Genomic DNA, 23,305 nt, shown 5'->3' on the forward strand with positions numbered 1-23,305 from the left:
CATTTGATTTAGAAAAAAATAGTTTTAAAAAAAATGTATATGAATTCTAAGGAGGGCCTGAGGTTTATGAAAAGTTAGCCAAATTTTCCAATTTAAGCGGATATAACCGCTGCAATAGAGACATAAAACTCAAGTTCAGGTTTTCACGTTCAAATTGTGTAGGTATATGAATATTTACACACACTCCTGTTTGCTATTAATACGTATGTATCAGTGAAATTTATTGATATATACTGATAACGAGAAATATCGCAACAAACTTCCCTTATTAGTCATTTCTTCGAATCTACTTGTCAGGCAAGAATATGTTTTTGTACAACTGTCATTAAAAGTGGCATTTTTAATGGTTGTCAAGAGTATTAAAAGATGATGTTCACAAAGTAGCGTGTTAAAAATATTTTCAACACTAGTGTTAATTACATTATTATTATTATTATTATTTTCTTATTAGTCAGTGGGCTATGCTTGAAGACTGGCAGTAAACAAATCTAAAGAAATGAACTTTAAACGTTCAAGCCAGTCTCGAATATACCTACACAGTATGTTGAATGGACTGACGCCTATCAGAAAACAACTACTATTATTTATGAACATTAATATGAAAAGTACAATTAGAATAACTGCTAATATTAATACCTTGCGATGTTGAAGAACCTTGCATTATATTTAAACTATCTGAGTTGACAATTTCATCGGCATTAACATTTAATTCTTGAAGTGAAGAGGACGATGCTGTAACGCTGGAGCTAGCTGTTGGGATTATTCTTTCAGCAATAGCCTTTTTATAAGAAATAGATTGATCGATGTAACCCTCAGCTACTGTTGTAGACTTCCATCCTCCGGGCTTCTTAATATCCGTTATATTTGCTCCTGATTGTGCTAGCAAAGAAACAGAAGACATTCTGAAACAGTGACCTGAATATTCCTTTGGTTCCGGGAGGTTCAGAAACTCAGCAACATTTTTCCAAACGTGTTTATACCAACTGGGTTGGCACTGCATTTATAATTTGAGTATTTAAAAAAAAAAACCTTGATGATTGATAACAGAAGGGCGTAATTCAACCTATTTATTGAAATAGTCAATGTTTTCTCCAACAATGCAAAAAGAACAACCTATTTTAATTTTTGTACTTGGAATTTGAACAATTAATGATTTATCCATTGATTTAATGTCTTCTATTAATAAATGACAGCTCTCAACGCCGGCAGGTTCCATATATTCCTTTAATAGTAGCAACTTTTTTCATCAAATATTTTTCAACTGGCGCCTCATTTATAAACCTCCGGACTTGTTCAAAGTAAGAGTGTTTGATTTTTTGAGCCTATAACTTTCATTTTTTCGCTTTAAGAATGCTATTACCTTGAAATATTTGCTTGTATTAACACCATTTTTAACGAGTGCACAAGTTGACAAGTTCCATATTTTTGATTTCTCTTCAAGATAGGCTAAAAAAAAGTTTTCGTTGAAATTTCCTTCGACATTTTTAGGTCTACACCAGCCGATTTTTTTGGTAACAATTCAATTAAAGCCTCTTTTTGCAGCCTCTTCAATATCGTCAGGAACACACAATTCCTCACTATTGTTCTTCATAATGCAAGACATTAAACACCAGCAAGAACTTTAAATGTGACTTTTAATAAAACTCGTGAGCTGTAAACAATACTGTTTGTTGGTAACCAGGTGATTCGGCGTCACCTGACACGGCCACTTCACAGCAAATGCGATAACATGAAAATAGTTAACAGACGAGAGATGTCAAAATGTGTTTTTATAGAAATATTAAATGTATCTATTAAATTATGAAAACAGGAAAGATGTACAAAACATTTTTATGATATTGTAAATCCGGTTATAAAATATATTAGATGAAAAGGCGGATTATCAGCGAGAGCTATTTTTCACATCAACCTGTAAAAAAATAATTTAAAAAAACATATATACCTACTTATAATACAAAAATACAAATTATTCAAAATGAAGCAATAATTGACATAACTCCAGTTAAAAGTGTTTGAGAAGTAGTTTTTGGAATATAATGATCGTGTAGAGTCTGAAATTACTAGTCGGTTTAATGCAAGGTTTAGAGGAAATGTATGAAAAACTACGAGTGAATAACGCAGAGTTGAGTTCAGGAATGACCAAGACATTGGTATTTCGAGTTTAATAGTTATCAGTCAGCAATTCATGTATCTAAGTAGATATAATGTGTTTAGTTATCAAGTCTTACGCTAGTTGTACACACACCGATTTTGGACGGCCGACTTTGTACTGGTCGTCAAAATTCCAATAGTGAACCTCATGTGGGAACGGGACCTTGCACACACGCCGACCGTTGATCGTCGCCGGTAAAATACCGGTGAGCAGCCGTCCACTGCCACTGTGTCGCCGGCATTACCGGAAAGTAGTGGCGTAGATGACTAAATACACTCTTGCATACTCACCGGTTTTTTACCGACCATTCCAGTCTCGAATGCTCGGTGAAATTGTAGTTACTACGCATTAACTTCGTTCTGGTAGTGCGTGCTAATTACGACAACAAAGCAACTGGTTGTTTGACCGATAAAAATCCGGTGAGTGTGCAAGCACCCGCTACCAATAAAATATCGGCCGATTTTATACTGGCCGTCCAAAATCGGTGTGTGTGCAACTAGCGTTACGCTAGTTGCATACACTCTTGCATACTCACCGGTTTTTTACCGACCATTCCAGTCTCGAATGCTCGGTGAAATTGTAGTTACTACGCATTAACTTCGTTTTGGTAGTGCGTGCTAATTACGACAACAAAGCAACTGTTTGTTTGACTAATAAAAATCCGGTGAGTGTGCAAGCACCCGCTACCAATAAAACAACGGCCGATTTTATACTGGCCGTCCAAAATCGGTGTGTGTGCAACTAGCGTTAACCATCCGGAATTATCAAACCTACCACTGATGTGATTGCATTTACCTATGCCGTAGGAAAATATTAAAAATAAGTAAAGTGACTCATATTCAGCAGATGCAATGCCATACATTCAATCACAATACGATAATTTAGAAAATATTTTGCAGAATTTAAGACCCAGTTGCTTAGAAAGAATGTCTCTACTGGTGAATATTATAAAATGATTTTCAAAATTGGCTGATTTATTTAGAAACTTTAAAATTAGAGTCAATTCCCAAACTTGAGTTTTCACTTTCAGAAAGTAAAGGTGAGAAATCTTCATTTATTTAAATCTTAATGAGGTTGAGAATCAAGTGCCTTTAAGATTTAGGTCACACATAATATAGGGGAAACTTGTATGCCTCTCACCAACAAACTAAACATGCTAAACAGCTGAAACTGAGAACATATGTTGGAGATGAGTGTACCAACATAAAAAAATTTAAAAATCGCTGATCGAATGGTAGCCCGCGAAATTTGAACATTCACCTTGTCTTTGGAATAGACCTCGTATATCTCTAGGTGGGTGAGTCTTCTAATGACTAAGAAATTCGTACCCAATCACCAGACTCATTTCATAATTCAAAATTAACCAAAATTAAGGATACAAATAGTGCTCCACAAAAAATTTTAGACAATGAAATTTCAACACGCTTAGCAGTGTTTATACTCGTAATGCCATAATTTGTCCTTTCCAGGTTGTAGAAGGCCTCTACGTCTACGGTCATGTACATTCTCAACAATTTTTACCAATTAATTTCAAGACTGAAGCAAATTGAACGACACTAGAATTTTCTCGTTTACAAATTCGATGACGAAATCATCATTTATACTTTCCTAAATCTTAGACATTCCATAACCTCGAATTAGAACTGATATAATAAAATTCTTCAGATAATACTCAACTTTTTCACTGAATGCCACTTGTGATTAAGCAAAATACTCCAGTCTAAAAATCACTCCCTGAGTCACTGAAGCTGACTCAAACTGATAGATCGTAATCAGAAATCTTACGTCAGAGAATAATCTATATACTTGTTTAAAATATTTTATCACTTGCCAATTTCGGATACTGCATTCAGATAAAAACAATAATAATCAATCATCTATTTCTTCGGCACTCGCTGTTTTGAAAAAGTTTTTATCGGTTCGATCCACAATAGACTGGCAGAAACTTCTATTTCAAAATCTTCAGATTTTTTTCTAAACTATTGGTTACAAAATGTTAAAAAGTTTAGTATGGAATGGAAATTTGAGATCGCGGAACTTAACATTCTCGATATGAAATGGTAATGGTAGAAAACTACATCTCTCCCCCCTTAAATAATATCCTATTTGAAAATGTTAAAACAATAATAACACATGAGCTAAAAGTCCCGGGCCTAAGAAAGAAAACGAGTATTTTTCTGTTCAAAATTGGCTTTATTCATCAACGTAATCTCCATCAAGAGCCAAACAATCACTCCAGAGCCGCTCTAACATTGCAATACCACTTTTGTAAAACGATTTACCTCTTGCGTCAGTTTCAGCAATAACCTATTCATTCGAGCGAAAATTCTTACCGGTGAGCATTTTTTGAGGTCTGCGATCAGCCAGTAGTCGCTGGGAGCCAAATCTGGCGAATATGGTGGATGTGGGAACAATTACTTGTGACACGGTACATTATCTTGATGAAACAAATTTTTTTTCTTTGCCATATGCGGTCATTTCTTTGCAATTTCGTCCGGCCGATCCATGTTTCATCCATTGTCACATATCGACGCAAAAATGGTCAAACACTGCTCAGAATCATCAAGACGTTCTTTTTGACAGTGATCTCGCACGGCACACACTTTGAACAGAACTTTCGCATAGTCAAATGCTCATGCAATATAAAGCCAACACTTTCTCTTGATATCTTTACAGTGTCAGCTAACTCAGCAACTTCACTTTTGGATCATTCAAAATGATTCTGTGGATTTTTTTCTGGTGTTATCTGTTGTTACTGCCTCATTTGGACGTCCTCTGCGTTCTGCATCATCGCTGCCTCTAAGATCACGTTTGAAGTCAGCAAACCAACTTTTAATTGTTGTTTCTGATAAACCGGAGTAATTATACCACTTTTCAAGCCACTGCTTCGCTTGAACGGTATTTTTTCCCATCAAGAAGCAGTGAAAAGTTAAAATACGAAATCGTTTTTGATCCATTGTTTTGAAAATAACAAAAGTAGTGTCACTCTCTGCACAATAACCCACAAACTCATGAGTAGAATATCATAAAATTTCAACAGCTTTCATTTGAAGATTAGTACCAACTAAAAAAGCGGTGAATGCAATAAGACTAGCGCTATCTATGTGTTAGGCCCGAGACTTTTCAGCCCATGTATTAGTATGAAAATAACATTGATTTTCAGTTTAATTAGACTAACTTTAGCTTAATTTTGATAAGGACTGTTTCAATAACCAAAGTAGGTGAACTCTCATTATAACAATGTAATGAGAATACTAGAACTTACAAAAAAATCCAACAATCATCCGACTTCTATCAAAGTATTGATTGCAACTTCTGATATAACTATTATCGAAATTTATTCTACAACTCATTTCAGTGATTCAAAATATCATCGCACTTCGTGATAATACGGTAATGTTTACACAAGTTCGAACGATACTTGGTTATGAATCATTAATGCAGATTTCAGAATATGTAACTGAGGTCACAGATAATGCAAAAGGCTTTACCTTTATTTGAAAAAGTTTTCCCGCTCCTCTTCTTTACGTTTCTGATTAAACAATACAATTGCCCGTAGATTAGAAAGTTGTCTTTTAGTATTATCAGTTGTGACTGCAAGAAACAAGAAAATATTTTTTGAACTTTCTACTGGCTAGAAGATAACATTCCTTCCATCATTGAGACAACTTATCATAAATAAGTGGTGCAATTCAATAATAAACGTTCTTGATTCAGAAACAGAAAAATGCAATTTACTACACTCGTAAAAACTTTTGAGGTCCATCCGTTAAAATGATTCGAAAATTCCTAATTTCTAAATATATAGAAAATTAGGTCAACTGCTAGTTGAAGAACAACACAATCACTTTCCGTATGTCAAATAGTTTTTGTTTTGATTTCTGACCCTAACGAAAACATGCATTAACTACTTCATTTTCGGTTTAAGATCCCGTTCAAATGTTAAAGTAACGTCAAAGGTGAAAAAATAAAGACTGATGCTTTCACTTCCATTTGCTTTTTTGCAATTTGGGACGCTTACAAAAATATAATTAGATGCCAAGAATATATGTCTGCTTCAAACTAAGTATACAATATAAAGAGAGGAAGTTCTGGGTTTCGCGAATTTTAGAAAATCACCTATGAATCATGAAACATTTTTATGATTTTTTTGCTTTTTCCGAAATTTTTCTAACTCTCTTTTATGCGGAATAGTTGACTGAAAAACTTGAAAAAAAAATGTAAACCACCTCGAGCGAAAATTCTCAATAAAACAGAAAATATATATGTTATTCGAAAACTACAAAAATTCAGATTGCCTTTTATTTTTTTGACGTCATGGTTTGGACCGCCCTGTATAAATCGTACCGGATAAGCGTGAAAAAGCGTTTTATTTGAGACATCGCGTCAGCTCACAGTTTTTTATTTTTGTCCCGTTTGAACTCGTGTCAATATTTCGTTTTTCATCTTTTTTTTTATAAAACAAATTTTATAAAACAGCTCTCTGCTCGTGTTTTCAAAGAGAATCGTCCGGGCTGAAATATAAGACATAAATACGAATGTGCATTGGAATTTTTACATAAATTCATGAAAACTGGTAACGTTAATAACAGACACATGACGATTCAAGAATGGTCAATAACGAAGACATTAATATTGCGGTTCTGGGATACGTTGTCTCGATGAATAATACACAGTGTTTGATAGAGTCGTCCTAAGCATCAGGAGTGAGTCGTACAAAATTTTCCAGAATTCATTATCGACACAAAATCCACCCGTACAAAATGAAAATGATTCACACTTTACAAAATTTGCATTCGTTTGTTCACCACATCATATTTTTCCACTGAATGAAATGAAAATTGTGTAAGATTTTTTTTATTTTTACAAGTTGGCCATCTTAACACTTTGCAAATATCTGTGAATATACAGTGTGTCCCAGCTAAAACTTGTCACCCCCCTAATCTGCGAACTCAGGCCGTCAATTTTTCTTTCAAGGGGAAACACTTTCGCCAAATACAAAATCATTATGTTGTCAACCCCCTCTTTCCCATCACCCCCTACTTGAGAATTTTCAATGGTACTATACTTGTGATACATCATTTTGAAAAGAATTCAATCCCAAATAGATCGGTATACTGAAATTGAGGAGCGATCACGTATCCAGATATTTTTTTTCATCACCTAAAATAATATCATCGTAGGAAAGGTTCACTGTGGATAGATAGGCCACTGTATTGAAAAATAATATGCTTTCATAAATTATAGTTTAGAAGGTGAGACAGACGTTTTCATGAGAAAAAAAATTGTCGCCATGTGTTTTTGTATACGCATGCATATATTTGTTTAAGCCTTGGTATATTGATGTATTCGATTCACTTCATTCAACAATTTGAAAACTTTCTAAAATGGTTTATAGTTTATACTATACAAGAGGGCATATCCATTGTAGCTGTCTATTTTAAAAATGGACGATGTGCTAGAGACTACTTCTGGAGTTTCTAAAAGCATGGTACATCGAATTCTAGAAGAAGCAAAATTCCATCCTTATGAAATGCATAATGTGCAAGAATTAAATAAAGATAATCCTGACAAACGTACATAGTTTTATGAAATCATGAATAAATTATTGATTGGTGATAGTAATAACTTGTACAATGGGTGCTTTTCAGAACCTTTTTTCAAATAAAATGGACATGTGAACAGGCACACAGCTGCAGATACTGGAGTGACGTAATCTCCATTGGTACAGAGAAACTCATTCACAAACTCTCCAGAAATTGAAAGTTTGGGATGGTATTCTGGGACACCATATTGTAGGTACATATTTTATTGATGGTAACCTCAACGGGCAAACGTATCTTGAACTTCTCGATACAACTGTGAAGCCCAGAATCACTCAGTTCACTTGAAGACGACGATAGTTTACTTGAAGGTCAGCTCGCCTTTCAACAAGATGGAGTTCCTCCACATTTCGTTGCACCTGTACGTCAATTTTTAGATGACAATTTCACAGGATTGGAAGACGAGGATCAATAGAATGGCCTGCCAGATCTCCTGCTTTATCACTATTAGACTTCTTTTCATGGGATCATTTGAAATTCAAAGTTTATATTACACAGCCAAATTTCCTTGATGATCTACCCAGGAGATTTGTTGTGGAGTGTCGTGCAGTCACTTCAGATATTTTCAGAAATGTGCCAAGACGTTTCGAAAATCGCTTATACTTCTGTATGGAACTGAATGGTTCACAATTTGAACCTTTCATATGATAATTACATTTCAGGTGATGAAAAATAAAAATATCTTGTTTTCGTTCAAACTTCAACAACACTTGATCCATACTCAATTTCAGGTCACCGATGTATTTCAAAATGATGTATCACAAGTATAGTAGGTAGATAGGTCTAAAGTGAGTAGGTCTATTCGACCCTCCACCGCAACCCACAAGGGTTCATTGTGGCTCACACCTATTCACACTCGGCCAAATAAACCCAGATTCTTAAAGAAGCCGATTAGTTTGTATGGTGAGTAGTCTTTCAGGTCAGATGGCGAGAGTACGGATCTGCCGAACTCAAAGAACCTGATTTGGTCCCCAGTGGGGCAGGCACAAAGTATATGCTCTGCTGTTTCATCATTTTCCAGACAGAGGAGACACACACTGTCTTCAGAAAGTCCAAGTTTCTGCATAAGATGATTCAAATGACAGTGGCCTGTAAGAAGGCCAGTTAGACATCGTAGTTCATCCCTACTGTAGTCCAACAACTGTTTGGTATCAAGCTTTGAAGGGTGAATAAACGCCGTGGAGTGAGCCAATCCTGGAAAATTCTGCCAGAAGTCCATAAATCTTCTTGCCATCCAGGTGTTCAATGTTTGTTTGGCAAAGCCCAAAGCGATGCCAATGACAGGTTCTGGTCCAATGAAGCCGCTTGCAGCACCCTCCTTTGCAAGAGAGTCAGCAGCTTCATTGCCTTTCAGGCCTGTATGGCCAGGAATCCAGACCAGAGACAATCTGTTAAGTCTTCCTATCGAAGAGAGTCGTTTTTGGCAGTTTGCTACCAATTTGGACGTTGCTCGGTAGGAGCCAAGAGCTTCCAGCGCCGCTTGACTGTCGGAGAATATTTTTATTGACTTGTGAATGCGGTTGGATTTACCCAATTTAATTCAATCGCGTAAATAACTGTCTTGGGTATGCGTCTAAAAAACACCTGCACTAGAACCGGAAGGTGTTTTGATCCATCTGTGAACCAACAACTATTTGCTCTTAATATTTCCTTCTCCCGGAGGATTCAGTCCTTTCTACTCGGGAATATACTTTATAGTTCGTAGTTGACAATTGGAGGCATAAAGTCAGAGGTCATTTCCAGAATGCTGTGACTTCCAATGTCAACCAACAGTCTGTTGCACTCCGCATTGAATTGATTTGTGCAATTGGCAATGTGCACAAGTCTGTATGCAGTCCATCTAGCCTCTCTCTCCAGAAAAATGTAGAGAGGAGGTAGATCTAGAAGTATCTCCATGGCCGGTGACGGAGTGGTACTGATGGTACCAGTGATAGCCAGACAAGGCTGCCTGTAAGCCAGAGAGCTTCGCTTGGGCCGGTTTCTGTAAAGCCTTCGGCCACCAAGCAATGGCAGCATAAGTGATCATTGGTCTGACAATCATCACATAAATACAATGGATTTGTTTGGGACAAGTATAGTAATCCCATTGAAAATTCTGAAGTAGGAGGTGCTGGGGATGAGGGGGTTGACAACAAAATGACGATGTATTTGATGAAAGTGTTCCCCCTTGAAATAAAAATCGGCGGGGCTAAGCGATTCTCAATTTTTTTCACGAGTTCGCAGATTAGGGGGGTGACAGGTTGTAGCTGGGACAGACTATGTGGACTGTTCAAGAAATGTGGTCAATGTTCAAATTTCGCGGGCTACATACATTCGATTGGCGATTTTTTTCATGTTGATACACTCGTCTCGAACATATATTCACAATTGCAGCTGTTTAGCATGTTCAATTTATTGGTGACAGCGTGTTCGGCAATTTTCTGCGATCGAAAAAAATGGATCAAAGAATTTGCATCGACTTTTGTGAAAAAAAAATGAATTAAGTGCTCAAAAACACTTGCAATGTTGACAGTGGCATACGGTGATTGTAGTCTAAGTCAGAAAAATGTTAAAAGGTACAAACTGTTCTCAGAAGATCGAGAAGATGTGAATGACGACGGTCGCCCTGAACGCCTCAAAGTGTCAAAAAACACGATTCAAATCTAGAAACAATGAGAAGACATAAACTCTGATTAATTTGAATCCAAAAAAACTGGATTTCAGTATTGTACAAGGTGTGTTATTTTTGCGATATTAACCGGTATCAATCATAAATAATGTTTAACTTATGAGGTGAAAAATTATCACTTGGTATTTCTATGAAAAGAAATCACTATCCAATTGTCCTATTGCATTTTTTGTCTTTTGTGAGACCTTTTACGAGACCTATACTTCTAAATCGATATGTGATGTAATCAATCGGCCGATACTCAATGAAAATCCATAACGTATTCAAGAAACAATTTATTGTGAGAATTTCACTAAACAGTTTTACAAAAACTCCAGTAAAGACACGCCTAAAAAAGCTATAGCGAAACACGTGTTGCGGTTTTGTAAATCTATTTATTGAAAAGCTCACAATAAAGTGTTTCTTGAATACTTCTGGATCGAATTTACACAACATAAAATGTACCTAGGTGTAATATTGAAGAGCGCCATTGTCAAAAAATTCTCCTAAATACAGACTATAATATAAAACTGTTTTCCAGATACAGCAGTGGGATCGAGGAAGACATATTGGGTTTACCGGTCTTAGATTATGTGAGTAATTTTTTTTTCATTCTTCACTGAATATTTACAGTAGAATAGAATAAATCAAAGTCATCTCGACTTTGTTTACAGTAGAATGTGAATGAATATAACAATTTAAACAAAATAGTACCTAACTTTTAACCAACAATAGTCCATTATTTCACTACCACAAAGTACAGTATGTATTTAGAATATAGAAAGAATTCGATAAGTGTCAAATCCAACACAGAAAAAATATTTTGTGAAAAACTAAAACTTCATGATCATCACAGGTATAATTTTATTTTTGAAAAATATCTGTCTGTTCGGTATTGGCTTCGAAATTAATGACTGAAGTTGAAGTACTATACAGGCCGTTTCTTTTATCATGTGGTAACATTGTTATACTCTAAACCGTAACAGATACGAAGACGATAAACAAAATAGTAACTTTTAACCAACAATAGTCCATCATTCCACTACCACAAAGTACAGTATGTATTTAGACTATAGAAATAATTCAATAAAAGTTTCAAATCCGACAAAGAAAAAATATTTTGTGAAAAACTAAAACTTCATGATCATCACAGGTATAATTTTATTTTTGAAAAAATATCTGTCTGTTTCGGTATTCGCTTCGAAATTGAATGACTGTAGTTGAAGTACTATACAGGCCGTTCCTTTTATCATGTGGTAACATTGTTATACTCTAAACCGTAACAGTCGAAGAAAATTCACGGGGACTCTCGCCCTTCTCGAGTTACACGGGGAAAACCAAAAATGCTGTTTTTCGTTTTTTTCGAATGCAATTGTTATTTCGGAGAATATCAAAAAATGGAAAGAAAAAATGTTATTGTATCCGAAGTGTATTATGACGAAGTTATAATAAAGATTCGATAAAACGTTTCGTGTCAACATGGCCACCATTAACTTTTTTTTAATACGGACCTGTCTTTCTTATTATAGATATTGATAAAGAGATAAATCAACAATCCAAGTGTACATCACATTTGATATTTTTATAGCGTTTCACTTGAAATAACCACCATCAGAAGTGACAACAATCAAGCAAAAAAACAATTAATTTTATCATGAACTTTTGGGAAAAATGAAACCAATACGGAAAATCAAAGCCATACATGACAATCTACATTAAATGCTCGAATTGACGACCTCTTTGTTGAATGCACATAAGTTGTCGGTCCAGACAATTTTTGTGGCAATTTTATAGCATAATACTACATGGATCAATAAGTCCCGAGACTAACCCAGAGATGGCGCTCTTAGTAAACCAGTAACCACGTCTTTCTAGAGTACTAACCTTTGCTTGAAACGTGTCGAAATTTTAAGTCGATCGGACCAGAAACAGCTGAGTTATCGAGGTTAGAGTAAAGTCGTTTTGTAGTTTGTTTAAAAAATGGAAAAAAACGAGTTTCGTGTTCTGATAAAACATTGTTTTTTAATGGGTAAAAACACCGTGCAAGCGAAAGAATGGATTGAAAAATGTTACCCGGACTCTTGTCCATCAAAAGCAACGATTTGGCGGCGGTTTGCCGAGTTTAAACGTGGTCGTACCGACACAAATGACGCAGAACGCTCGGGTAGACCTGTGGAAGCTGTTACACCGGAAAATGTGAGTGAAGTGACAAAAATTGTAATGAAAGATCGTGAAGTGAAGCTCCGTGAGATTGCTGAGATGACACAGATATCATATGGAAGTGTATTTACTATCCTTCATGAAAAATTGAGCATGAAAAAGGTTTTTTCTAAGTGGGTGCCGCGATTGCTTTCGATGGAACAAAAACAGCAACGAGTCGATGATTCAGAAAGCTGTTTATCGCTATTTACTCGCAACAAAAAAGATTTCTTGCGTCGTTACGTGACCATGGACGAAACATGGATACATCACTACACTCCAGAGTCAAAGCGGCAGTCATCTGAGTGGCGCACAGCTGGCGAAAGCCGTCCGAAACGTCCGAAAACGCAGCAGTCAGCTGGCAAAGTGATGGCGTCAGTTTTTTGGGATGCGCATGGCGTGATTTTCATTGACTACCTCGAAAAAGGTAAATCGATCAACAGTGATTATTATATTGACTTACTGGTACGTTTGAAGGAGGAAATCGCAAAAAAACGACCGCACATGCAGAGAAAAAAAATCCTTTTTCACCAAGACAATGCACCTTGCCACAGGTCGATGAAAACAATGGCAAAATTAAACGAATTGGGCTTTGATCTGCTTCCCCACCCCCCATACTCACCAGATTTAGCCCCCAGTGACTACTGGCTCTTTGCTGATCTTAAAAAAATGATCCAAGGAAAAAGATTTGGCTCAAATGAGGAGGTCATCGCTGAAACTGAAACTTATTTTGAAGCGAAAGATACATTTTTTTATAAACATGGTATTGAAAAATTGGAAAAGCGTTGGAACCATTGTATCACCCTAAAAGGAGATTATGCTGATGAATAAAAAAAAATTTTGTAAAAAAAATTTTGTTTTCATTGTTAGTCTCGGGACTTATTGATCCATGTGTTAGGTGTAATACTATTACATGCATCTCTTATTTTTTGTTTGAGGCGGTCGATATCTGTACTTGGTGTTGAAAAAACTTTATCCTTTATGTATCCCCGGACAAAAAAATCCAAAGAAGTAAAATCTGGGGATCGAGCAGGCCAGTTAACTGGTCAATTGTTTCCAATCCATTTTCATGGGAATATTACATCTAAATGTTCCCTTACTATTGCGGCATTATGGGGAGAAACGCCGTCCTGTTGAAAATAGTGTATTTCATGGCGGATATTCAGTGGCAATTCATCCAAGTAGCCATCGACTTCTTTGAATAGAAAATGAAGATACATTTCACTATTCAAATGAGCATCGTAAAAGAAAGGGCCCCCAACCACATTTATTCCGAACCTTTCTTGGAAATTCGTTTCCCTATGTAAATGTTTATTTGTATTATTCCACCTTGGATATTTCTGTTAAACCAACCATTGTTGTTGAATTTTGATCCGTCCGTCCATATTATTTTTTTGCAAATATTTCCAACTTCCCTATTTCTACGTCTTAACCACTTCGTAAATCGTACTCTCCTTCCTTGAAAGAAGGATTACGGCAGTACAAAAAAATAAAAGTTGATGATGGTCATGTTGACACGAAACGTTTTATCGAATAATTATTATTGCATTGTCATACTACACTTCGAATACAACATTTTCCTTCTCCAATTTTTGACATTCTCCGAAATAACAATTCCATTCGAAAAAAAAGAAAAACAACAGTTATGGTTTTCCCCCTCGAGAAAGGCGAGAGTCCCCATGAATTTTCTTCCACCACGCAAAACGTTTTTGGAAAACTGTTTAGTAAACATCTCAAAAAGTGTTTCTTCAATTTACAATCAACTCTTATAGTTGAATATAAATTTGAGTTTCTCGTTTTTTCTTTCTGAAAATTTTAACGAATTGTGTTCACAGGACGATCCACGAAATTATGATCCCATCTGGGAAGCGCAAAATGTAAGTATATACTTCAACATAGTTCCAAAGTGCCTTCATTATTTTCATTATTCGCAAAACTGATTGTTCAAATATTCAAATTAAAATATTTAATGGCAACATCTGTGTGAAAAAAACAAAGAGATATTCATAAACTGTGTGAGAAGACGGCTCAAAAACCAAAGAAGGCTCAGGATGTGGAGTGTACTCCAGATCACTAAGCCTAAGGATTAAGTGGGGAATGGGAAGAAATACCAGCGTGGTCCAAACAGAACTGGCTGGTATCTCAATCGCCACAAACGAAATAACCAAGAAAGGAATTTCTGGCAAAAACATAAAAATCTGCACTGATAGCAGACAAGCACTATTAGCCTTGAATAGACAGCGTGTTACCTCAGGGCTAGTCATTTAGCCAAAGCCTCGGTAGATAATAACATTCTCCTGAGGTAGGTTAAAGGGCACGACAGGAGTAAGGTAATCGCATTGCCGACTCTTTAGCCAAGGAAGCGGCTGGACTAAGAATTTTAGGACCCAGTGGCACCCACAGCCTGATGACTTCGACAATTGCGGAACTAGTCAAATGTTACACCCATGCTCAATCCTTAAAGATATGGGATGGAATCAAAGAATGTAATCTTGCCAGGATCACCTTGGGCGACCCTGGGAAGTTGGCGCCGAAGAAATATCTGGCGATGACCAGGAAAAATCTACGCCTTACAGTAGGATTTCTGACTGATCACTGTCAACTAAGGAAACACCTCCATGACGATGACCTAGGAGGACAACTCCTCGGGAGTTGTCCTCCTACAGATACAGAGAACTGTGTGAGAAAAATATATAATGTAATAACAGGCTCACTGCCATATATCTCATTGATGAAAATGTGTTTACATTGATTTCCATTCAGAAAAATGAATCGAAATTTCCTATTCAAAAACCATGACAAATATTTATAAACGCCAGACTTCGTGACAAAGAACGAGAGGCACTGAAAATATTCAATACCTCCAATTTCATTTTAATTTGATTCCATTATTATCATTTTTGTTTATACGAGGTGTGTTCAAAAAATAAAGTGAATTCTCAAAAAATATTTATTTACTCATCAATTTCTATTTTGTACCCTTCAAAGTACTCCCCCTCAGATATAATACACTTGTGCTAGCGTTTTTTCAATCCTCGAAGCAGTTATGATGTGCACTTTTTGGTATGTCCTTGAGCTTTTTTGTCCATTCGATTTTTATCTCCTTAATTTCGGCAAAAAGCCATCCTTTCATGAGGTCTCTCCAATGTTGGGAACAGGAAAAAGTGGCAGGGGGTCAAATCTGGTGAATACGTTGGCTGAGGCATGATTACGGTATTCTTTCTGGGCAACAAATTACGAACGAGCAATGACGAGTGAGCAGATGCATTATCGTGACTCAAAAACCTTGAATTGTTTTTCCACAATATACCGGAAATTTTCTTCGCAAGCTTCGCATAACTTCAAGATAATAACACTAGCCAACAAATTAGAAAAAAAATTGTGACTAATATTATAATGGCTATACATGAGAGTTTAAAGCATCCTTACTGCGACTTCAACATCATAAATTTTCCATCACGTAAAGATTTTGAGTTATAGTTATTTTTATTTTATACAAAAATGTTCACATATTATAGGGAAATATAAGATCAAGACAAGAAAAAAAAAATATATTTTGAAGATAACGCACTTTATTTACAATACACATGAAGAAACATTCAAATGAAGTCTTTTGTGCATAACCTTTTTGCAAATGTTGACTTTCGTTTATAAGTTTCATCGTTTTCCCTCATAATAAACCAACAATAATCCCCCATCATTTCATCTCATCCCATTGGTGGAACCTTTACCCTTGTTCGTCACTGACAGCACCCAAATTTTTTGGGAAAAAATCCAAATGTGAGTGCAAGAAATGGATTTTGAGAGACGTGCGACATTCCATTCTGCAGTAGTCTTGAAGTAGTTCTTCTACAAGTGTTTCGTAATTTTCTACTTCCTTGTTCCCTAAAAATTCCGAAACAATTCTTTTGAAAGGACTCCACGCAGCTAATTCAACATTACTTAATTTTTTATCAAACTGTTGATCACTCAGTAGTTTTCTAATTTGTGGTATAACAAATATACCTTCCTTTAGCCGGTAGCCAAGCGGTTCGGCGTGGGTGCTTTGTTCACTCACTCGAATTGACTGCCGTGTTGGTCGGTGGTTCAAGCCCTAGTCTGGACGATCGATCTTCACTTGCTACCGTCCAACCCGTGTTAGGAATCACACGTTAAAAGGTAAGACCTCGTTAATCCTTAGCTCGCACAAGTTTCGACTTCTGAGGGTTGTCGTTCGTAGGGGTGCGACAGCTGGTTAACGGAAAAACAGATTTTAAAACAGATTTTTTTTTAGCTTTGCATCACGTGTTTAAGATATTTGAATTCATCACCTTCTTTGTCTAATGCTTTTACAAAATTTTTCATTAACCCCAGTTTGATGTATAATGGAAGTAACAAAACGTTTTTGGGATTAACAAGACGTATATTCTTCACGTTAGCTTGACCTGGGATATATTTATCTCTCGGAGGTCATTCTTTTACTTGATAATGGCTCTGTGTTGCCCTACTGTTCCAAAGGCGAAGAAAATAGCAAAACTTCCTAAATCCGCACTGAAGACCTAGTATTAGTCCTATGACTTTTAGGTCACCACATATTTGTGTGTTTCATTCATAGCAACTGCATATGCAAGAGGAATAGAGGGTTTTTATTCGTTATACTATTAGTACTTGTCCAAGGACGCCACATTTTAAACAGATAACAAAAATTTTAAGTGATTATAACTGCACCAATATCGAATTTCAACACTCAAATCGCGATCAGTTCCTGAACTGAACAGTGACAACACGATGGGTATAACCATCCTCGCATTCTATTCGTCACCGTAACATGACTTCAAAATTAATTTTATGGCTCTTCAGCTAATCATAAAACTCGGTTAGTAAAAATTATCCAATTCAAACCGCTAATTCTTCAGTCCGCGTGGACTAGTTGGCAGCGGCTTTATTTCTCTTTATTGGTTTTTTTTGGCCTTTGAGATCGCCGACAGCTTTAACTATTCACATTACCGGTTACTTCGACTATACCAACATAAAGAAATAAAATAATCGTTAATTGAACGTACGTAGCCCGTTAAATTTGAGCATTCACTTTATTTTTTCAACAGACCTCGTACAAAATATCATAAGAGACATTTTTTCAATTTTCAAATGGTATTTATGATGAATGTCCTGTATTCAAAGCATTCTCAATAAAATTGTCATGTCATCCTCTTATCATAACCTCAGTAGAAAGATCAAGATTTAATTTTGTTTAATTTTGTTTAATTTTTTAATTGTGCCAAATACCAAACACAGCAATTTAACGTCACTGTGATGCAGAATTCAAGGTTGTTACTGTCTCTTTACTTAATCCTGACATTTATGCCTTGTCTGAAACAATCAGAAATATATTAAATATGTTTTATCGCAAGATATAATCAGATCACATAATAATATTAATTGGGACAGTTAGATTACAAATATTACAATAGACATAGAAACAATATTTAAATGATGTTTGTAACAACGCTTTTCGAATCTCTACGAGTACCAAAAACTTCTAACCAATATTTCATACAATCATTTCAGAACATATGGCGACAAGAAAAAGTTCAAGAGCAAAAACCAGAGTGGGATGTAATTTTCAAGAAGTTATGCGAAAACAATGATTTTACTTTGGGAGATAAACCAATAAACTGCGAAAAAATCAAAATAAAGCCCAAAGTAAACAAATCTGATATCAAAAAACGAGACGTATCTGACGTTTTAGAGGAAGGTTCAGGAGACGGTAAGAATAATTCATAATTTTTATTTATCAGAAATTTAAATCATTCGTATTCGAGTAGAGCAGAATTAAAGATGAAAATATGTTGTCAAAAATTACTTTCATTTTAGATTCACCATTCTATTGCGTTTATTGTCCAATTCCCATGTTATTCTACAACTGATAAGCCTACAGATATAAACCATAAATCAAAAGCTACTACAAGTTGCCCTCTAAATAATTTACATTTATTATACCTTCAACAGTTGGACAGTTTTAAATTATGACAGTGAAAAATTTAATATATCTTCCCCTAAAATAGAGTGGCTTGATATCAGTAAATTTATTTTTTCATTCAAAAATATATGGTACTAAAATAAATGTTTAAATTTTACAATCCACAGTCATATCCTAGCATCTATTCTCATGTCCTATGTACATTTTTTAATGTAATAACTACTTCCTAATCAGTTAAAGTTGCTGTTATAGAATTTTGATATGTGCCTTTCATGGTATTTGCAGTGGTCATTTGTTTGTTTTTTTATAAATTGTTTTACTTGATGATTTATACTTTGAGTTCTGAATTTTTTCTTCTAATAACTCATAATTGCCCTAACTGTTCCATCAGAACATACAGTGAATATTTGCAGCAAATCACTCCACACTTTTAGCTTAATTCCTGAGGAGTATCTCATAGTCATACAAATAAAATACTTTTTGAAGATCTCCAAATTCAGTTATTTCACGTTTTTTACTGGGTTTTCAAATACGTTTATTAGTATTTAATAAATCGATAATTTGGGCACAAATCAATAAATTGGGCACTCTAATTAAGATTGATTCAACACAACTTGGGGTTTAAAACTTTATTCATTTTCTAGAAATATTTTTAAATTTTCAGATAAAAAATAGAAATGAGTCTAAAATTGTAAATTTTTTATTAAAATATAATGAAAAAAATATGTTTAAAATATGTTTTCCGTTAACCAGCTGTCGTACCCCTACGAACGACAACCCTCAGAAGTCGAAACGACTAACGAGGTCTTACCTTTTAACGTGTGATTCCTAACACGGGTAGGATGATAGCAAGTGAAAATCGATCGTTCAGCCGAGGGCTTGAACCACCGACCAACACGGCGGTCGATTTGAGTGAGTAAACAAAGCACCCACGTCGAATCGACCGACCTGCACTTAATGATTGATGTTATAATAATAATAATAATAATAATATTTTATTGGTTCTTCTGGATCATAACTCAATGATATAGAACAAGTCAGTGTAATATGATATAAATAAACTTATAAAAAAGAAAAAATTATGTACATATAGGATATGAACAGTTATGTAAAATTATATATTAAAACTTATAACTAGGTAAAATTATAATATATTAACAACCCTAGATGACAATCTCAATTCTTCAGTTATATTGATAAGTCATTTATAAACTCTTCAATGGAGTAGTAGGCTTTATCAATCAGAAAGTTTTTTAGGAACGGTTTAAATTTTCTTAGTGACATTTTTCTAACATGATGTGGCAATTTGTTAAATAGCCAGTCTATGATTTGGTATTTCTAACAATGTTGAATTTCTTGTGCCGTAATTATTTTTGTTTAAGAAGGTAAAAGGTCGCTGATTCGATTTTACAAAAATTAACAGCTGATACATATAAATGCATGGGAGAGTTAATATTCTTAAAACTTTGAATAGATCTCTGCAGCTAGTACGTCTATTTACACTCTGAATGTTTCTGACAGCTCTCTTCTGTAAAATAAATACCCTTTGTGCCTCACGTGATAGGCCCCAAGCTACTATACTATATGAGATTGTTGAGTGTAAATGGGCATGATAGTACATGAGTACCACCGACTTATCTATAATTTTACTGAGTTAATAGATACAGTAACACATAGGCGTTATTTTTTTACATATTTCATTAATATGTTGATTCCATTTACAATCTTCAGTAAGAGTAAGTCCTAGAAATTTTATTGAATTCACCTGTTTCATTAAACCGTGCTGTGATTTTAACAGTAAACTGTGATCATGACCATTTGGGGCATAACTAAATCTTAGGAAGGATGATTTTTTATCATCTCGCACTTGAAACTTCATACTTCACACTGATATTATTTAAAATAATTAGGTAGTCACTATTAATAAAATTCTTGTCATAGGATAACATTAAGTTAAATTTGATTATCTTCCTCATTTTAACCAACTCATTGTTATCTGATACTCATACTTTTAGAAAATATTCTTCAAATCAATAATCCTCTTTTCAGCACATTCCAATTCTCCTTTTCGAAAACTTTACAAGTCTCACTTCATATTTCCAATGGAAATTCTTCTTTAACCAGTTATATATTCCTTCAATTCTTTAAAATCAGTGTCACAAAATTTCACTGATTTCTACGATACATTTCTACAGTTTTTCTATGACTATTGAACCTTAGAACCAATCACAATTGACTATTCACAAATACGAATGTACCCTACCGTCTCACAAACAATATACTATTCTTCAAGATTGGTTTCAAAAGCAGGGTATTATTAATTTATTTTAAATACAGTCCTATTCGATTTGTATATGACAATGTTATTGGCTGAGGCATTAGTTAATAGTGCAAAGGTTTAAGATATACATATAGTGCATCCGAAATAATTGGGCAATGTAATAGATAGGAAACGACATGCATACTCTTCCGAACAACCTGAATTTTCAATGAAGACTTCATACACTTCCCTACAAAGTAGCCCATATTACGATTTTCTGGATCAATTTCATAAAATAAGACAGCACTTCATTAATTATTCTGGAAAAAAAATATTTTGAATTCCATTTTTCAACTCAGATTTCTGGCAATTTAAATATTTGAATATGTGGAACATTAAAAAAACCATTCCCAATTTGAGGATAAAATTGATAATCAGGATATAAAATTTAGTTACTATTAAATGTGAAATGCCAAAAGGGTAATTGTGAAAGAAAATATGTGATATAAAAGACTTCAAACCTTAGAAATTTTACACTAACAATATTAAACTGTTGAACGAAGGTAATACTCTTTCTAATTGTGATATAAAATGTTTTGTTTTCATTATTTTTGAAAAGATGAAATTACCAATTCAACAAATGTCTCTAAATAGTAAGAACCTTTTATCAATTTGAGGTCTTCTATAGAAAATGCGACTTGAAATGCCTCACTATTGAGTACGCTCCTTAAAAAGCCTCATTGGGTAATTATTCTTAAATGATTTCATTGAGTATAAACGAGAAAACCACTATTTACTACACTATAGTTTCGTTTTTCGTAATTGGCAACTAAATGAATGAACTTTTCATAATCTGTTATGAAAAATGAAATTTCTCGTAATTGTTTACAATTAATAAAGCATTTTGACATCTGCAACGATTTTAAAAAGTGTCAAATTAAATACCAAAATGAGTAAACCCTTACTGATACAACAAAGTGTTACCAATAGGTTCATATGATGTAGTTAAAGACATTGTAATACGGTCTTAGTAGATCTAAGTCTAGTAGATTCAGATCTAAGTAGATCTAAATCGTTCAGATCTAAGTAGATCTAAATCGTTCAGATCTAAGTAGATCTAAATCGTTCAGATCTCTACTTTCAATGTCAACAGCACTTCAATTCATAATATGACAGAAAACTTCGATATGTTATGAAAACGAAAATTAATCTTATAGATGCTCCTGTGGACCACCAAATCGAAGAAAATAAGGAATACGAACAGTCAGTTCCCGTGGTATCTTCGCCAGTAGAACAAGCAAAAAAAGAATCAGAACCGGTACATTCAGAATCTGCAAACTCAGTACCAGAAAAATTGATTACCATTCCAATAGAATCAATACCTCCAGACTCCGTTACTCCAGCTGAATCAACCCCTCTAGAAGCAATACCAGTGAAAGTTCCGGTAGAGGCAGTCCCTCCGGTAGAAGCACCACCTCATGTAGAAACAGTACCTCAGGTGGAAGCAGTACTTGGAGCAAAAGCCGAGCCGATAGCTCCGTTAGAGACAGTATCAGTGGACACAGCACCAATATACGTAGACACAACTGCTTCAAACAAAGCACTAACAGAAGCATCACTTGCTGTATCAACTGCAGTAGCTCCAATAGACCTTAACCCAGCAAAAACCAATACCATAGACCTTGAATATCCTGTTACATCTGTCAAAGTGGCGCCGATAGTATCAGTTATAACAGAATCAGTCTTGAAATCTGCAATACCAGATGACAAGTCGAAATCTGCACCAGAAGCAACAGAGGCAAAAGCCAAAGAAGAGGAAAAACCAGAAAGCAGTGACAAAGGTTCTGGGTTACTTGAAAATGAACACATTGAGAATAAAAAGAAATTGGACGTCAATGAAAAACGACTATCTCAAGAAGAAATCAACGATAAACAAAGTGGTGTCGCAGTTTATAACATTGACAGTGATTTGCGTGAAACAGAAGATAAATTGAACACATTGAAGACAAACGAAAATATTAGTAAGTATCATTTAATTTTTTTTACACTCCCAGTGGCTTATTTTTGTCTCTGGCAACCGGTCAAATATCTCAAATATGACTCGTTACTAAAATATATTTTAAAGTTGATAACGTGAAAGTTATGCTTTCTTGAGCTAGAACCATACTGGAATTCAGTTTCAGTAAAATATTATAACCTTCTTCTCTATAATTTGTGAAGAATTGGTTATTTCAATACTTATAATTTTGAGTCTATATTGAAAAATGTTTTGAAATACTTACACTCGCCTAGTTAATTTAAATATTGGATCATTTTCACTTTTTTTTCTCTATCCTTAGGTGCTAAGGATAGTTACGTTACTAGTTTTGAAACTAATTCTTCTATTTCGGAACATTATGTCTTCATCGAGTAAATATTACTCTTTTTGATCATCATCTACTATTAGAATTATTAATTACTATGATTGTGATCAGGTGCAAACAGA

At 34.9% G+C, this 23,305-nt stretch overlaps 2 protein-coding genes and 1 long non-coding RNA gene across 9 annotated transcripts in view; 1 reads left to right on the forward strand and 2 right to left on the reverse strand.

The window, feature by feature from the left end:
* LOC111513201 (serine/threonine-protein kinase unc-51) overlaps positions 1–23,305 on the reverse strand; it is an 88,998-nt gene that overhangs the window by 58,958 nt on the left and 6,735 nt on the right. The window lies entirely within an intron of this gene.
* Positions 1–23,305, forward strand: part of LOC111503583 (uncharacterized) — a 33,307-nt gene that overhangs the window by 8,204 nt on the left and 1,798 nt on the right. The window contains exons 2-5 of one of the 2 annotated variants that reach the window (XM_074183719.1): positions 10,944–10,995; positions 14,437–14,478; positions 18,149–18,347; positions 22,038–22,841. In XM_074183719.1, the coding sequence (XP_074039820.1) occupies positions 10,944–10,995; positions 14,437–14,478; positions 18,149–18,347; positions 22,038–22,841 (1,097 nt within the window). The remainder of the gene's footprint in view (positions 1–10,943; positions 10,996–14,436; positions 14,479–18,148; positions 18,348–22,037; positions 22,842–23,305) is intronic. The other variant, XM_074183726.1, reaches the window with a different exon arrangement.
* Positions 17,630–19,526, reverse strand: LOC141485976 (uncharacterized). The gene is made up of 2 exons (XR_012467568.1): positions 18,461–19,526; positions 17,630–17,950 (listed from the first exon to the last, which is right to left on the reverse strand). It is a non-coding gene; the product is annotated as an uncharacterized lncRNA (long non-coding RNA).

Source organism: Leptinotarsa decemlineata, unplaced genomic scaffold, assembly GCF_025532065.1.
Source record: "Leptinotarsa decemlineata unplaced genomic scaffold, Ldec_3_MD MMD2_P_RNA_scaffold_2, whole genome shotgun sequence".
Taxonomy (NCBI): Eukaryota; Metazoa; Arthropoda; class Insecta; order Coleoptera; family Chrysomelidae; genus Leptinotarsa; species Leptinotarsa decemlineata.